Below are 14487 nucleotides of genomic sequence, written 5' to 3'. Positions count from 1 at the left end.
TTACAGACAAGATGTACACTTTCAGCAAAACCAAAAACCAGAAGGAACCATTTTTGGTGAAGTAAGATCCAGTAAGTAATGTTATATACTGCATACATACCATACTACAGTTATGTTCTTAGAAGATTAGAAAGGGAAACTACCTTAAGACTTTCAAGCTTCTCTAACCTCCTGTAATTCTTCTTCCCAAGTTGTTACAACTGCATGTTCTCAGCATCTCCCATTGCTGTAAATTCTATAGCTCAGGGATGGTTTTTTTCTGATGAACAGCCCAGAGAGAAAAAGACTTAAGGTTTTGCCTTTTTGGGGTGATTTTACATGACTGTAAGTACTACTTGAGGTTTGCAGGATCAAACCTCAGAACCTCATGCCCTACAACATGGCTTTTTGTCATTTTTCTCAGCCTTTAAATATTATGATTGAACAACTGAGGTTAATAACATGCCTGGACTAATCAGGAACCATAGTCACTGATAACAGACACTACCAGCTATTCAAAGTGCTGCTATATCTCACTTCAGTCTATCCAGTCTATTTCTTTTGCTATCAGATTCGTCCTAGTTTATTGGCTCATCGGAAGACAGAGACAACTGCCAACTGCCACATTTACAGACACAAGCTACTGATGTGCATTCCTCTAGTGTGCCATACAGAATCTGATCTTCAGCCTATAAAATAGCCATACAATCAGCAACGTCAGTAGCTGTGAAGAAGCAGAAAAAGGGGACATACTTCCGGTAACAAACTTACTCAATTTGTGCAACTGCACAAAGCATGAAACTGAAGTCTGACAGGTCCTGCAAGACTATAAACAGCCAGAGTTTTGACAGAAGGACACTTCTACAGGAGTTATATCTATAATAAATACAAGAATCCTGAAATGCATTGTTCCAAAGAGACAGACTGAACTCCACAGTACTAAGCCCTCTTCTTCACACCCTGAGATGAAGATGTAAGAAGCTGTGTTTTATTCCAGTGAGATGTAGCCAGTGGTCAGGTATTGCAGAATTTGTCTATGCTTAGTGATTCAGCATACTCTGCAGAACCTTTCTGCTCTGTGGAATAATGATGTTAATGAAATGGAAGTCTGAACGCAAAGAGTTGACCACTGAAGGCATAAGTTTGAACCCCAGTATTGTACTCCACACCTGTGAAAGGGTGAGCAACACCAACAAGCATATAGAAATGTTACAGTAGTCCCAAAAATAAAATGAAGAAATGGATGCTAAAAAAATTAAGAAAAGAAAAGGATATTTTGGGGGACATTTCACAATGAAGAATAAAGTGGCTTTGCATTCTTGTCTACTTAGCCCAGCCAGTACATATGTGCACACTAAACTCAAAGATCCATAAGGATTTGTAGGTTAGGTTATCAATTTCAAATGCTACCATTAAAACCGAACAAGATCCTGCCATATCTAATATGGCTAAATCTCTTTGGCGTACACTGTTGATGTTAGGCACCACCACCAACCAGACAGTGGAAATATCAAAGGATGCTATGAAACACCACAGATCAAACAGTAAGGTCAGCAGTGGTCCAAACACTATTTCACACAAAGATAGTGACAATTTCATCAGTGCATCAACATGGTCAAATATTGAAAAACAGTATTAAGTTCCATGCCATTTACCCAACTCACTTTTAACAATGAGTTATGCAACATTTTCCTTTTACCACAACACTATTTGTAAACTACCCTATGAAATTTAGTTAAACTTAGCTGGAAGGTTGAACTCTTTGGGTGGTAGCACATTCATAATTTATTTGATGTTTGTTCACATACAGAATAATTAAACATTAGCTGACAAGAAAGATAACTATTTCACAGAAGCAGCCCCTTGGGAAAAAAAAAAAGTAAGATAAGCAAGATAGCCCTTCATTTGTCAAAAAGAAACAGATTTAGAGCCAGCAATGTTTTTAGTGACTAATGGGAGACAGTATTAAATACAGAATTACCTTCATATGCATGATAGTTGTAGTAGGCAAAGTGATTCCTTCTCCCTGGGGTTAGAAACACATGCAGAGCACCCAGGTGAAGGCAGTACCAGCAGGACAGAGATCATGCAGAACATGCGGAAGAGGGCAGGAAAAGAAAAGATAGGAAAGGGTGAAACCACAGCCAGATAACATTTGCTCAGGTTACTAGGATAAAAGTGCATTAAACTCTTTCAACTTTAGAAACTGCATAGACTATAAAGATATCAGTACTACAAAGCTACTGAATAAAACAATTGTTGTTTTTAGAAAAGTGACAAGTTGTTAAAAGAAAAAAACATGAACAATAGGTCCGTCCCCGAGGCAATGTGCAAGTGTTGCCACCTGTAGCACTTAAGACTGTTTTTCCTCTCCCAGTTAACAGCTGTCTTGCTACACTGCCCAAGCACAATGTCTTAATACTAAACCAATTAGGCTCCACAAAGAGTAAATTTAAAGCACAAGAAAAGAAATAAAAAGTACTATTAAAATAACTCAAAATATTAATATGCAAATCAAATCTCTACATATAGAACACAACAAAAAATACACTTAATATATTTTGCATACTGCTAATTTCTCCTGAATTATATTTAAAAAAAAAAAAAAAGGCAGCACCACCAAACAATAGAGACACACAACACACTATCTGACTAAAAATTTAACAGCTTTTCTGCAGTTCTGGTCAGAGCCTTCAGCATCAATTTCCAACTTTGCTTCCTAAAAGGCAAACAACCAGACTTGGAACTGTAAAACACTTGTTTGGATACCTGAGTGTACCCAAACTACACTTCATAGGAAAAAGAGCTGCAAGTAACTATCACCAAAACAGAAGTCCTCATCCAATTCTTTCAACATGAAGGCAACAGAAATTAACAATAGAAGTTGGACATGTTTTATCAGTAGTTTTGCTTCAACAAATCAAACTCCCCTGGCTGTTTCTAGATCATATAATTACAATAGCAAATTACAGTGAAGCCAGAGACTTGTAATAATGCTGAAATAAACCCCAGCCTTCATAGTTAATTAAAGGGCCCGTATAGTATGAAAAACATATAGCAATAAGTTGATTAAAAACTTCATGTACCTGTCCTTCTAAAAATGTATTTGTCATGTACAGCACTATCAAACATTTCTTACTAGGTATGCTAAAGTATACTTCTAAATGCAAAACAAAACTGATTTAAGCAACGTTTTTCTAATCTCTGTCCCTCAAATCACAATGTTAAGCTATTTTACTTATTATCAAGTTTTAACCACGAACATCCAGAGGGGGTTCAAGATTGAATGATATTTTTGTTTTTGAAACACTTTAAACTTATACTTCAAGCCATGCTAATAGAGCCAAAGTCATAGTTAATAATTTCTCCCGTTCTTTTACTTCAAATAATTGCTACTAAAATGTTGCTATCATAGCAGTATGTAGCTCTATCTCTAGATAGTGCCAATTCAGAATTTGGCACCTGAACAACAGATGTGGGATTCACTTACACTGCCAACAGACTTTCCTGTGCTTCCAATGAAAGTCTTAATTTTGGAAAAATCTGAATTATTGTGCAATAATGTACTTTAGGTTATTAGACAAACAAAATTCTTACCTGGGCTTAATTCTACTAGGTATGGTAGTTTCTCAGGAGGAAGGCAAGAGCCATATCCAGACCCGTCAACTCTTTCCTTCCCCTTTAATGGCTTTCCATCAGTTATTTTCTTGAATTTCTTTGGGATGTAATCAGGAGGCCGCCTTTTCAATTGAAATACTAGTATTCCTAAAACACAGTATTTATACATCCTTTGAGTTTCACTATCCATGAATAGGCATAAACATCTATTTGTACATGTTCCACATTACTTCCAGCTTACCGTGTTCCTGACAATTACGCAGTTATATTTAAAACTATTTAAAATATTTACAGCATACTTTTACACATGGGATAATTTTTAAAATTTAAGATATAATGTAAAACCTTTCTACTCTCAAAAATGTATCACCATAAACAGCATTGAATGAAATAGTAAATATCTCACTAAAAGCAACTAGTACTAAAAACACCTGAAAACAAAACACTAAAATACATTCCAATTTCCTACTTTACAGGAGCTCACATCATGGCTTACAGCACCTAGGGAACAAAAATCTCTTAATACTTTTTAGACATACCTTTATCACTAGGCCACTCCCTGAATATCTGTAGTGGACACTCATCATCATCAAGAATAGTTTCTTTAGCACCTTTATCATCAGAGTGCTGAGCACCAGGAGGCAGCATGACCTAGAAAAGAACCATTACCAGTTTTCAGAGCTGTTAGTGGACAATTAAAACAAAGAGGGATATCTTCTGACTTACTTTGTTTACAAAGGAGATCTAGCTTCATGAAGAATTCAGTAACTTTAAGTGCATTTTGCATTCCAAGACTTTTTCTAACTCTATTTTGACCCTTGTTATGGTCAAATCCCTCCACCTAGTACACCAGATATAATTAAAAAACAAAGGAAATTTATGTAGACAAGTGACAGTTGAAAAATAAAATGTAACTTTGTTTTATTACCTCACACACTGGAATTAGCCTTTCATTTTGTTAATGCCATTCTGCTAGCACATCATGCAAGTACCTTTAGAAATGGCAAGACAAGCTGACAAATGGAATGTTGCGATACCTCTTGCATCCTTGTCTTACCCAACCTGGTCTACACAGAGACTAAGGGCACAACCGGACCAATTCACACAATTGCTTCATGCTGTCTAGCTTTAAGGAAGAACCAAAACCAAGCAGACTTTGGAAACCACGTATTGTTCATACATTTTATAGCTACATCTTTGCAAAGCAGAGAAAGGGAGAAGCCTTGATTCATTCATTCTGACTCTAAGAGACACAGCCTGTGAGTCATGCATACTTTTGTTACTGTTCCCCAGAGCCATCAAGCATTAAAAACAGTGCCAGGCAGTACTACAGTGCGTGAGCACCTTCAACGTTAAAGACAGACCTTTCAAAGCTGAATAAAAAAATAAAATACATTTTACTCCCTCATTTGTGATCCTAACAATGTTATTTAAACAGTTTTAGTTTAAACAAAGTGCTCAAAATTATTCCCATCCCTGAACTATGACCCAGCTAACACCTTCTGAGGTAATTCAACTACTATACCCTACTATACTGCAGCCTTCAAGAAGTTTTCTATTCTTACTTGTCACCTCATCACCACACCCATTTCAGTGTTAACTAAGTTCTCACGGATCTAACTCAAACATCCTTTCATCTTCTTCCAAGCAGGAAACAAGTACATATAAGATCAAAAGTATGTAATCAAGTTATTGGTCTTTCCACAAAACATTTTCTATACAAAACCTGGCTAAACATAGGACATGCTAAAACAGAAGTCCATTCAAGATTCCACTTTTAAGAGTTAACTGGTTTGCTGCATTCCTCAAATCTTATGCCCTAAGTGAACATGCACAGGTAGCTGAGAAGATTGTCTAATTAATTTGACATCTTGAGAGATGTGCAGTGAACCCCATATTATTCAGGAAAACTCAAACCAAGCAAACTGAAACAAACAAAATGTCTATTGGAACTAACTTCTATTTACTTGATTACATAGAAAAGCACTTTAGAAAAGGCCGTCAAAGGTACAGTCCAATACAGGGCAAACTATTATGGCACTGCCATTTACAATAAAGGATGTTGACAGTATGTATTAAGATATATTCTTGAAATGTTCTTCTTTCAGCCAGAACTTAAGCAGCGTGTGATCTTGATTACAAGTATTTATGCAGCCTTATAAAGGCCTTGTCATATAACTTTAAATCCACCTTAATAGTTAAGTAAATGTCAACTACTTAAGCTGCCTTCTTTAAAGATGCTTCACCTGCCACCCAAAAAGAACAAAGCATTTTAAAATCCCAACCAATAAGAAACTGACGTTATACATTCCGCTGCACACTGCTTTAAACTCAAAAGTAAAAAGGGAAATAAGTAAGATAAATTTGTCTTCCACAGAATACCATGGTGTAAGAAGAACAAGAATAAAAACCCTACCAGAGGTGAAGACCAGCTACCAGACTTCAGTGTAAAGTAGGACCAATAGCTATGACACCTATTTAACACAGCATTTGTGAGTTTCCAGAAAAGAAAACAGTGATCAAAGACACATCAAGCTAAACATAGGATATTTTAATGTTTGAAGCAAGGAAAGCAACTTCACAAAGAATCAGTCAAAAAGCAGACTTCAAATTACATTTAAAATAATTAACTTTACTTATAAAGGAAAGATTATCATACTTAAAAGCCAAGCCCTGCATCAGCAGAGGTTGAGAAAATCCAGGTAGATTTCAGCCAACGACAATGATTTCTGGTAAGCAAAACAGCAAGGTCTTCCACACTTAAATGTATAAAAGGATTCAATGAAGTCCACTCATGCATTTCAAATGTAAACATAAGCATGTAACTTATGTCCAGTATAGAAACTTTCTATGTGAAGATGTACTGCTCAGAAAATATTTTCCAGAAATGCTTTCCAGAAAACTAATTTGAATCAATTTGCTTCACAGCAAAGACTTTGTTAATCTGTCCCAAGATCAAAGCAACATTCCTCAGACTATTTTCTACATTAAACATCCCCACAGAAGATCAGAGAACAAGAGGTGGTGAGAGAGAACACCACCACAACAGTGACTGGCAACTGTTTCCCTAGTGTGTGTGCAATCAGCTCAATAAATTCCCTAAATATAAATATTTCATAATATTTCATAATAAATTCTTACTCTGAACTAAATACTGATTCAAAATTATCTTTCAAATTCAGTCACAACTTCTCTGCTGTAGCCCACAACTCTCTCAAATCAGCAGGGAAAAAAAGTGTGTTGTCAGCGGCCTATTTAATAAGACCAGTGACTGAGAAGCATGAATTTCATTTATAGAACCTGCAATATGAAGGGAATTGCCCTAATCAAAACTACACATAAAACATATTTGCAACCAAAACTAAGAATCATCTTTTAATACTACTTTGTCATAAAACCCTCCACTATTACTTAAAAAATTATTCCTTTCTATAATAGAAGACTATGTAAAATTTCACTGAAGTTAAGTAAAATAAACATTTACAGATGGGACTGCAATTATAGGTTAATAAAGACAAGCATAAAAGGACTAAGATGAAACTGTAGAAATAATAAAAACTATGATTATTTCACCTCACCACTTTTTCCTCTGCGCACACTCAGTTCAGGAGAATAGTTTCACACACAAAGCAACAAATATAGGTCTCTGCAGAATTACCTATTAGCTTATACATCTGCAAACCATAAGCACTCTTATTGATATGAAACCACAGTTCCAGATACAGAAACACGTTACTTTCATTATTCACATTTATCTACATAGGAAGCAGCAATTCCACAAGATTGGAAATTCTAAGTTTAATACACAAAAAAACCCTGACACTTCAGGATTCCTGAGGCTGTTAGATTTCACAAAACAGACACAGAACTAATGGAGTCTTTCCATGCAGTTTTAAAGCTACTGCAAGGAATAAAATCAAATATGACACATAAAAAGATTGTGATTTAGTAGCTTCACTTACGCGAGCAATACAGTAATCCTTGGGATTTTCCTTCTCCAGGCCGTATTTTTCCAGTGCTTCAATAACTGCAAAGTCTGCTGTATCCGTAGTGGACAGCAGGATTGTCTTATATGGTATATTTGGTTTTAAACTGTCTGCATAAATTCTCAGTGTCCCACCTTGGAAACAAAATGTAATATGCAATGCTATCAGAGAACAGACAGTCATGCAGCCATCTATTGCATTTCCAACAGAATGTAAGAACAAAGCCCTGCAGAAATCATTTAGTCAATACACTAATACAAGAATTACTTAACATCCCTGAAATATTACACTATTAGTAAAAATCTCCGGTGATGAAATGGTGACAATGTCTAGACAAAGAACTGACCTCTTCCATCTTAACAGCAAGTGCGTCCTTAGCTTCAAGAATCTTCCATCTCTTTAAAAAGCCCATTTAAGACTTCTACTAGCTGACGTTTTCTACACCTCTAACTCCTCCTTCACTGCTTTTCCATGGAGAGAATACATTATTTGAAGCTTTATCATTTAATGCTGATGTTTACAGAACCACTGTTGCTGTATCCCTACCCGTAAGAATATTAAACACTTTACTGACCTATCAGAAGCTTTTCTACAACCTGAACAGTCACTGCTTGTCATCCTCTATTTGTGCTACTGATTGCATTTTTACATTCAGGTTATTCCACTTGTTCTTAGTAAAATGAATGACATTTATTTGAGAAGACTTCCTCAGTTTGTCAGTTTAGTAACTAATTCTGTCCTTCTTTCCTAGTTTAACACTGTTGGCAAGATCAATGGGCATATTCTCTCCCATCAATTTGCCCATTGCTGAAAGCTTCAACTTGTACTCGTCACAGAACACACTCCTGAGGAATCTTACCTCTACAAACCCTTCATTCAGTTACACCATCAGTAAATTAGCCATAAAGAAATAAAAATGTTGGAGAAAGCAGAAGAGAAATCAAATTTACAGAAGCTGTTGGCTTTAAAATGCTCTCTCAGTGAAAAGTTTACTGTTTATAACTTAGCCAGAAGAAATCCTACGGACCTGAGTCTGGTCTGCCATCAGAACTGCGGAATTCCTGCATTCTCTTCTCTAGTTTTTGCTGTCGCCGCCGTTTCATAACCACCTCAGGATTGGATATTGTGCGAGTGAAGCTGGTCTCAGGCATATCTTTGTAAACCTCAGCTGCAAGGCGAGAATTCTCACTGCCATGGTGAGTTTAAATAAAAAGAAAAGATTGCCATTAATAGCTTAAAATACAAATATCCTCATCACTTTGTAAAGGATAGAAGGCAAGTAAGTAGAATCTATATGCATAGGAAATCAATTAAGTTATTCTAAGACGGCTTCTACATCAACTTTACCTTTGCTAGGATTAACACTGCTCATGCACCACACTCACTTGACATAAACAACTAGCTACTGCTAGTTTTCAAAGACAAAAAGAGGCCTTCTACCTCTTATGGGGAAAAAAAGAAAGGCAGACATTAAAGAAACTTTATTCTGATTTGCAAATCATGCAGAAGCACAGTTAGCATGTGCTTGCACTCATGCTTGTTCTTTCGTTAATGCACTTGAATACAATTCTATATTAATTTTTAAAAATTATGAACAAGCTAAGTATTGGCACAGAGATCTGGAAAAGTCATGCTGACATCTGAAACACATTTTGCAAAGATATCCACACAGAGCAGCACCACACATCGGAAAAACAATCATTAACTCAGAAAAAAAACTAAACAATCAAGCTGAGAAGCTAAAGTCTCCAAATCAGCTAGATGTCTTCCCTTTGAGACTTACTAATTTTTAAGTTTTCATCATTCATTTTCTGAGGATGTTAAAAAACTTCCAATAATGAGGTTTTTTTCTTACGTAATATGTATGAAATCTACAGAAACTGTTTAAGGAGATATTAAATTAATGTAGACCTTTCTTGGCTTTGTAGTTCTATGTACAGTTATTCATGCCTGACTCTCATGATGATATTTTCTGTACAAGGATTAATGAATGTTCTGCCCTGTCTCAGTGAATAAAGTGAAGCAGATTTGGGAGCAAGAGTTAGAGAATCTAGAAGACTGGGTTCCAAAACACATCTCAGAGGAAAACAAATTGATACTCAGGTGATAAGTCAAATGCAAACACTTATACATACTAATTTTTCTGGCCAAAGACAGAATAAACATTGGGAGAGGAATAAATCCATCCTAAAGTAAATGCTCCCAAAACAATGGGGAAAACCCATGTCACCAAGCATGTGTCAATTTCTGTACAAGAACAGAGGTGGGAAATACAAAAAGATTGTTTCATGGCTTGAAAACAAACTTTGAGGCAAAATGCACAAACTACAGAAACTGCCACTGTGATGTCAACTATTTACTTCTGAAAGAAATATTTGATAAAGAGGGAAGAATCCTTTAAAGCAAGATACAGGTTATACGAGCTCATCAAATTTCAAACTACTTACACATCATCCCCTGGAAGAAGTTTGTCATCTTTATCTGATGCTTGCCGCAATGCCTCTTTTTCACGGCGCTTTTTTTCTTTTTTTTCTTTTTTTGAAAGAGTTCGTTTGAAATTCTGAATTACTCCTTCTTTTTCTTGTTTTTCAGGGCCATTACTCTGAGCCTTCTGAAAGAAATGAGTTTAAAACAACTTGCATCATTTTCAGTCCAACAAAGTTAGTATTGCTTTTAACTTTCCAGATAAATCCAATTAATAGATGTATTGCTATGACAAAACCAATACTCCAGGCAACAACATTCCATTACACAGGGATAGGACTAATACTCTCTACAACAACATAGAAGGTAAAAAAGTAACTTTGTATTCCAGACCAGGTATGAACTGATTAAGCGCCACATACTCAAGAAAGCAAAGCAGCACAAGAATTTTACTTGACCAATGCCTACCATCTACTTGGCCTCAAAGATTAACTGAAGACTGAAAAACATATTTCTGCCTCCCAGTAAAAATACTTCAAAACACTACATTTCATTTGTTTTCAGCATCAGATGAGAATAAACTGCAGAGGGAAAACCATGGGAGACATTGCCCCTATGACATTTATTTCCTGAGTTGTCCTTCCAGCGTCGTCTTCTCCAATTGCTGTTCCTTGCATATACAAGACACCTGTAATCCTAGACTCAGTGGAGAAAGCAATAGAAGATGAGAGAAAGAAGATGCAGGGATTTTTTGCTTCTGTCAAGAAGAAAGAAGACTGAAGGCTGTTTCAAAGAATAAGGACAGTAAGGTATATGTAGTGCCAGACATCACTGATTTTTCTCTTGTCATCTCTAACATGGATTTATCCTGTAGTCAAAAGTATAATGTACCTATATCCAAAGTACCTTTTAAAAGTTCCAATTCCAAGAAATTTGGAAAGAAATTTAGAGCCTAGCCCAAGATGAAAAACTCATCTGAAGACAGTCAACACTGAAAAGCATGTTTTGTTTTAGATATAATATATGTAACTATGTGACTTCAGGAGGCAAAGTCTGATGTAATTTAAATTACTAATTTTTTTTAAAAACCACAATGATAATCATGTGTCTCTCATTCTGCATTTGGAAGAAAAACCCAAAATAAAACAGTCTCTCATCAGTTTAGTTAAGCAACACGATGCTACCTAGAGAGGTAAAGAGTTTCAGTTATTTAATTCCCTCTAGTATCCCCTTGTAGAGTCCAAAAGGTCACAAAAATGTTGTGAAGACATATTTAATGTATTTAAAAAGACTTGCTCCAGATACCAAAAGTCATCATCATCAAATGTTTTCAGAAATTAGAAAAGTATAAACTATTTTTTGTTATATATAAGCATGTCCCATACATTTCAGAGCTCTCTTACTACTAACATATTGCTTAAAGACTCACCTTTGGAGGAATTGTATCATTTTCATTCTTTAGAACAAATCTTCCCTCTCGATCATCTTTGTTCCAATTTAATTGTACGACAAGAGGTTTCTCATCTATATCTAATCTTCTTTCTTCTTCAAAAAAAAAAAAAAAAAAGGAAAAAGAAAAACAGTAACAGTTACTTGGCATCTCAAGAACAAAGATCTTTACAAAAAAGTTATACACTTTAAAAAAAAAAAAAAAAAAAAAAAGAGATTGACAAACAGTACACATCAGTACACTTCTTAAAGTATAGGGACAGAAAGCCTGGGGAGGTAGAAATACCTCCCCAGGGATGGCATTCAACAAGTCCAAGTGCTGGGTGCTGCACTTTGGCCACAGCAACCCCATGCAGAGCTACAGGCTGGGGTCAGAGTGGCTGGAGAGCTGCCAAACAGAGAGGGACCTGGGGGTGCTGATTGACAGCCACCTAAATATGAGCCAGCAGTGTGCCCAGGTGGCCAAGAAGGCCAACGCCATCCTGGCCTGCATCAGGAATAGTGTGGCCAGCAGGAGCAGGGAAGTCATTGTGCCCCTGTACTTTGCATTGGTTAGGCCACACCTTGAGTCCTGCGTCCAGTTCTGGACCCCTCAGTTTAAGAAGGACATCGAGACACTTGAATGTGTCCAGAGAAGGGCAACAAGGCTGGTGAGAGGCCTTGAGCACATGCCCTATGAGGAGAGGCTGAGGGAGCTGGGATTGTTTAGCCTGGAGAAAAGGAGGCTCAGGGGTGACCTCACTGCTCTCTACAACTACCTGAAGGGAGATTGTAGCCAGGAAGGGGTTGGTCTCTTCTCCCAGGCAACCAGCACCAGAACAAGGGGACACAGTCTCAAGCTGTGCCAGGGGAGGTTTAGGCTCGAGGTGAGGAGAAAGTTCTTCACTGAGAGAGTCACTAGTCATTGGAATGGGTTGCCCAGGAGCGTGGTGGAGTCACCATCCCTGGAGGTGTTCAAGAGGGGACTGGATGTGGCACTTGGTGCCATGGTCTAGTCATGAGGTCTGTGGTGACAGCTTGGACTAGATGACCTTTGAGGTCTCTTCCAACCTTAGTGATACTGTGATACGTTCCCTTTCCAGCAACCAGCATAGGTGTATTCCCTCTATATAAAGGTACACAAAGTAATCTTGCAAACTTCCTCTGTCAGAATGCAATCCCTATGTCAAGGAACACAAGATTACTGCTCCAAAGGAGAAATTACATCTACTGTTACATTTCTAACTTTATAACCTCACGAGACTTCCAAACACTCATTTTCTATATTTTAAATTTAACTAGTATGATCGTGACAGAACTACTATCTGGGAAGACTGCACAAAATTAAACCAAATTATGAAATAAACAATCCTTTATGCATAAAATACACTACTTTTTGTCTAGTATGTATCTATATTTTAATTAAGTGGGGGAAAAAAAATCTGATGAATTGGTTAAAATAAATTTTACTAGTTTTCCCACTTGATCTCCATTCTAGAAGTAGGAGACAGTGCATATGCACAGCATAATGATGTCTTTGTAATCGTATTTTAATGAGAAACACTCCTACTGAATGAGGTGTCTCTCTTATGAGTCACATCTTAAACAACAGGAACGTACTCTGCAAAAGAAACCATTTCATTTTGACTACAGGTACAGTGCTAACAGCTTGGTTTTGGTAAATCTAAAGCAGAAAAAACATGTAGTATTCATTGCTTAAATTAGTGACGATACATGCACTCTTCCCTAATCCCATAAAGTTTACATCAAATTACCATTCATAGACCATGAAAAGTGACATGTATCTCAGTAAACTTCCATTTTCTCAAACTAAATTATTTTCAGTCTTCTAAAGCAAAAATTAAACCACTTCATGTAAGCTTCTGTGGTACAAAAAAGAAAAACCTATTTTCACCTATTCTTGTCTCCACCACACACGCTTTCCAACCTGAAGCTTTCTACTGCAATGGGAAAACAAGTATCAGCAGCATCAAAGGCTATCTAGATATCTAAATTTCTCACAAGTAACATGAAAGGATCTGTTCAAACAATACTATGTTGAACTTCCCCCACTTCAACACTAAAGGAACGTGTATTGTGAGGCTACCTATGAAAAGCCCACATGAAAAAAATGAGGGTGTACTCTTAAGTACTTTAGATTAACACTCCTACTTTCCCAGTATAAATTAAGTCTTTACTTACTAGTCCTAAAAGTAGTAACTGTCTCACAAATGTCAATAAATTATCAGCATGTCAAGTACAATTTATATAAACGGCAGGTCTGATATGCAGACTTACATTCACTCCCCCACATAACAATTAGTAGCAATGTACTTAGGAATAAAACTCCAAATCTTATGTGGTTCAGAAGCCGGGGGCAAATCTAAAGATAATTTGACTGGAGGTGGATAGGAAGGTGGTATCAATGCAGGAAAAACTGTGTGAACAAAAACTAACCTCCGCTGACGTGCACCTCATAAAGTGAGTATTTGGGGGATGACAACATTCGCATGTCTGGTCGAAACTTTTCTGCAAGAGTTTCTATCACATCTTGAGTTGTGGCAGTACTAGAGACACGGATGCATTTTGTGGCAAAATTTCCAGCTGCTTTGTCTTGAAAGTAGAATCTCATTACTCCATGAAACTCCAGATCCTGTAAATAAAAAAAAAATACAAATCTGAGTGCTGGTTAGCAGTTATAAAGTTCATCTTTCTTCTATTATTTATTTGTCACAAATATATTGTGAAAATAAAGACATTCAAACACTGCACTGGTTTTGAATATTTTGAGGACAGCTGAATTTACTAAATAGGGCATCATAAACCTGGAAAAAACAATGATACTTTGTACAAAATATTCTTTATATAATTGTGTATTACTGGAAATATTTAAAACGTGAATCTTTTAAGTATTCTAATTTACAGATATTATCAGGCTTATCTGAAGAAAAACTCAAAAAACAACCACCACCACCCAACAACAAAACACAACCCAAACCAAACAAAAAAGCCCAACAAAAAACCACACAAACCAATGCAATGCTGAAATGTA

The 14487-nt window shown here is 36.5% G+C and overlaps 1 protein-coding gene across 25 annotated transcripts in view; it reads right to left on the bottom strand.

Annotated features, from left to right (window-relative positions):
• The window catches only part of AFDN (afadin, adherens junction formation factor), a 115447-nt gene that overhangs the window by 66849 nt on the left and 34111 nt on the right, over window positions 1–14487 (bottom strand). For 15 of the 25 annotated variants that reach the window (XR_008462321.1, XM_054162788.1, XM_054162798.1 and 12 more), the window contains exons 2-9: window positions 13893–14088; window positions 11437–11552; window positions 10031–10194; window positions 8611–8771; window positions 7560–7717; window positions 4137–4248; window positions 3577–3744; window positions 1961–2005 (exon numbers count right to left, since the gene is read on the bottom strand). Coding sequence is in view for 24 of the 25 variants with exons in the window: in XM_054162788.1 (XP_054018763.1) it covers window positions 1961–2005; window positions 3577–3744; window positions 4137–4248; window positions 7560–7717; window positions 8611–8771; window positions 10031–10194; window positions 11437–11552; window positions 13893–14088 (1120 nt within the window). In the remaining variant the exon portion in view is untranslated. The remainder of the gene's footprint in view (window positions 1–1960; window positions 2006–3576; window positions 3745–4136; window positions 4249–7559; window positions 7718–8610; window positions 8772–10030; window positions 10195–11436; window positions 11553–13892; window positions 14089–14487) is intronic. The other 10 variants (XM_054162792.1, XM_054162793.1, XM_054162795.1 and 7 more) reach the window with 5 other exon arrangements.

This window comes from Dryobates pubescens, chromosome 6, assembly GCF_014839835.1.
Source record: "Dryobates pubescens isolate bDryPub1 chromosome 6, bDryPub1.pri, whole genome shotgun sequence".
Lineage (NCBI taxonomy): Eukaryota > Metazoa > Chordata > Aves > Piciformes > Picidae > Dryobates > Dryobates pubescens.
This window is presented reverse-complemented; position numbering and strand designations above follow the sequence as displayed.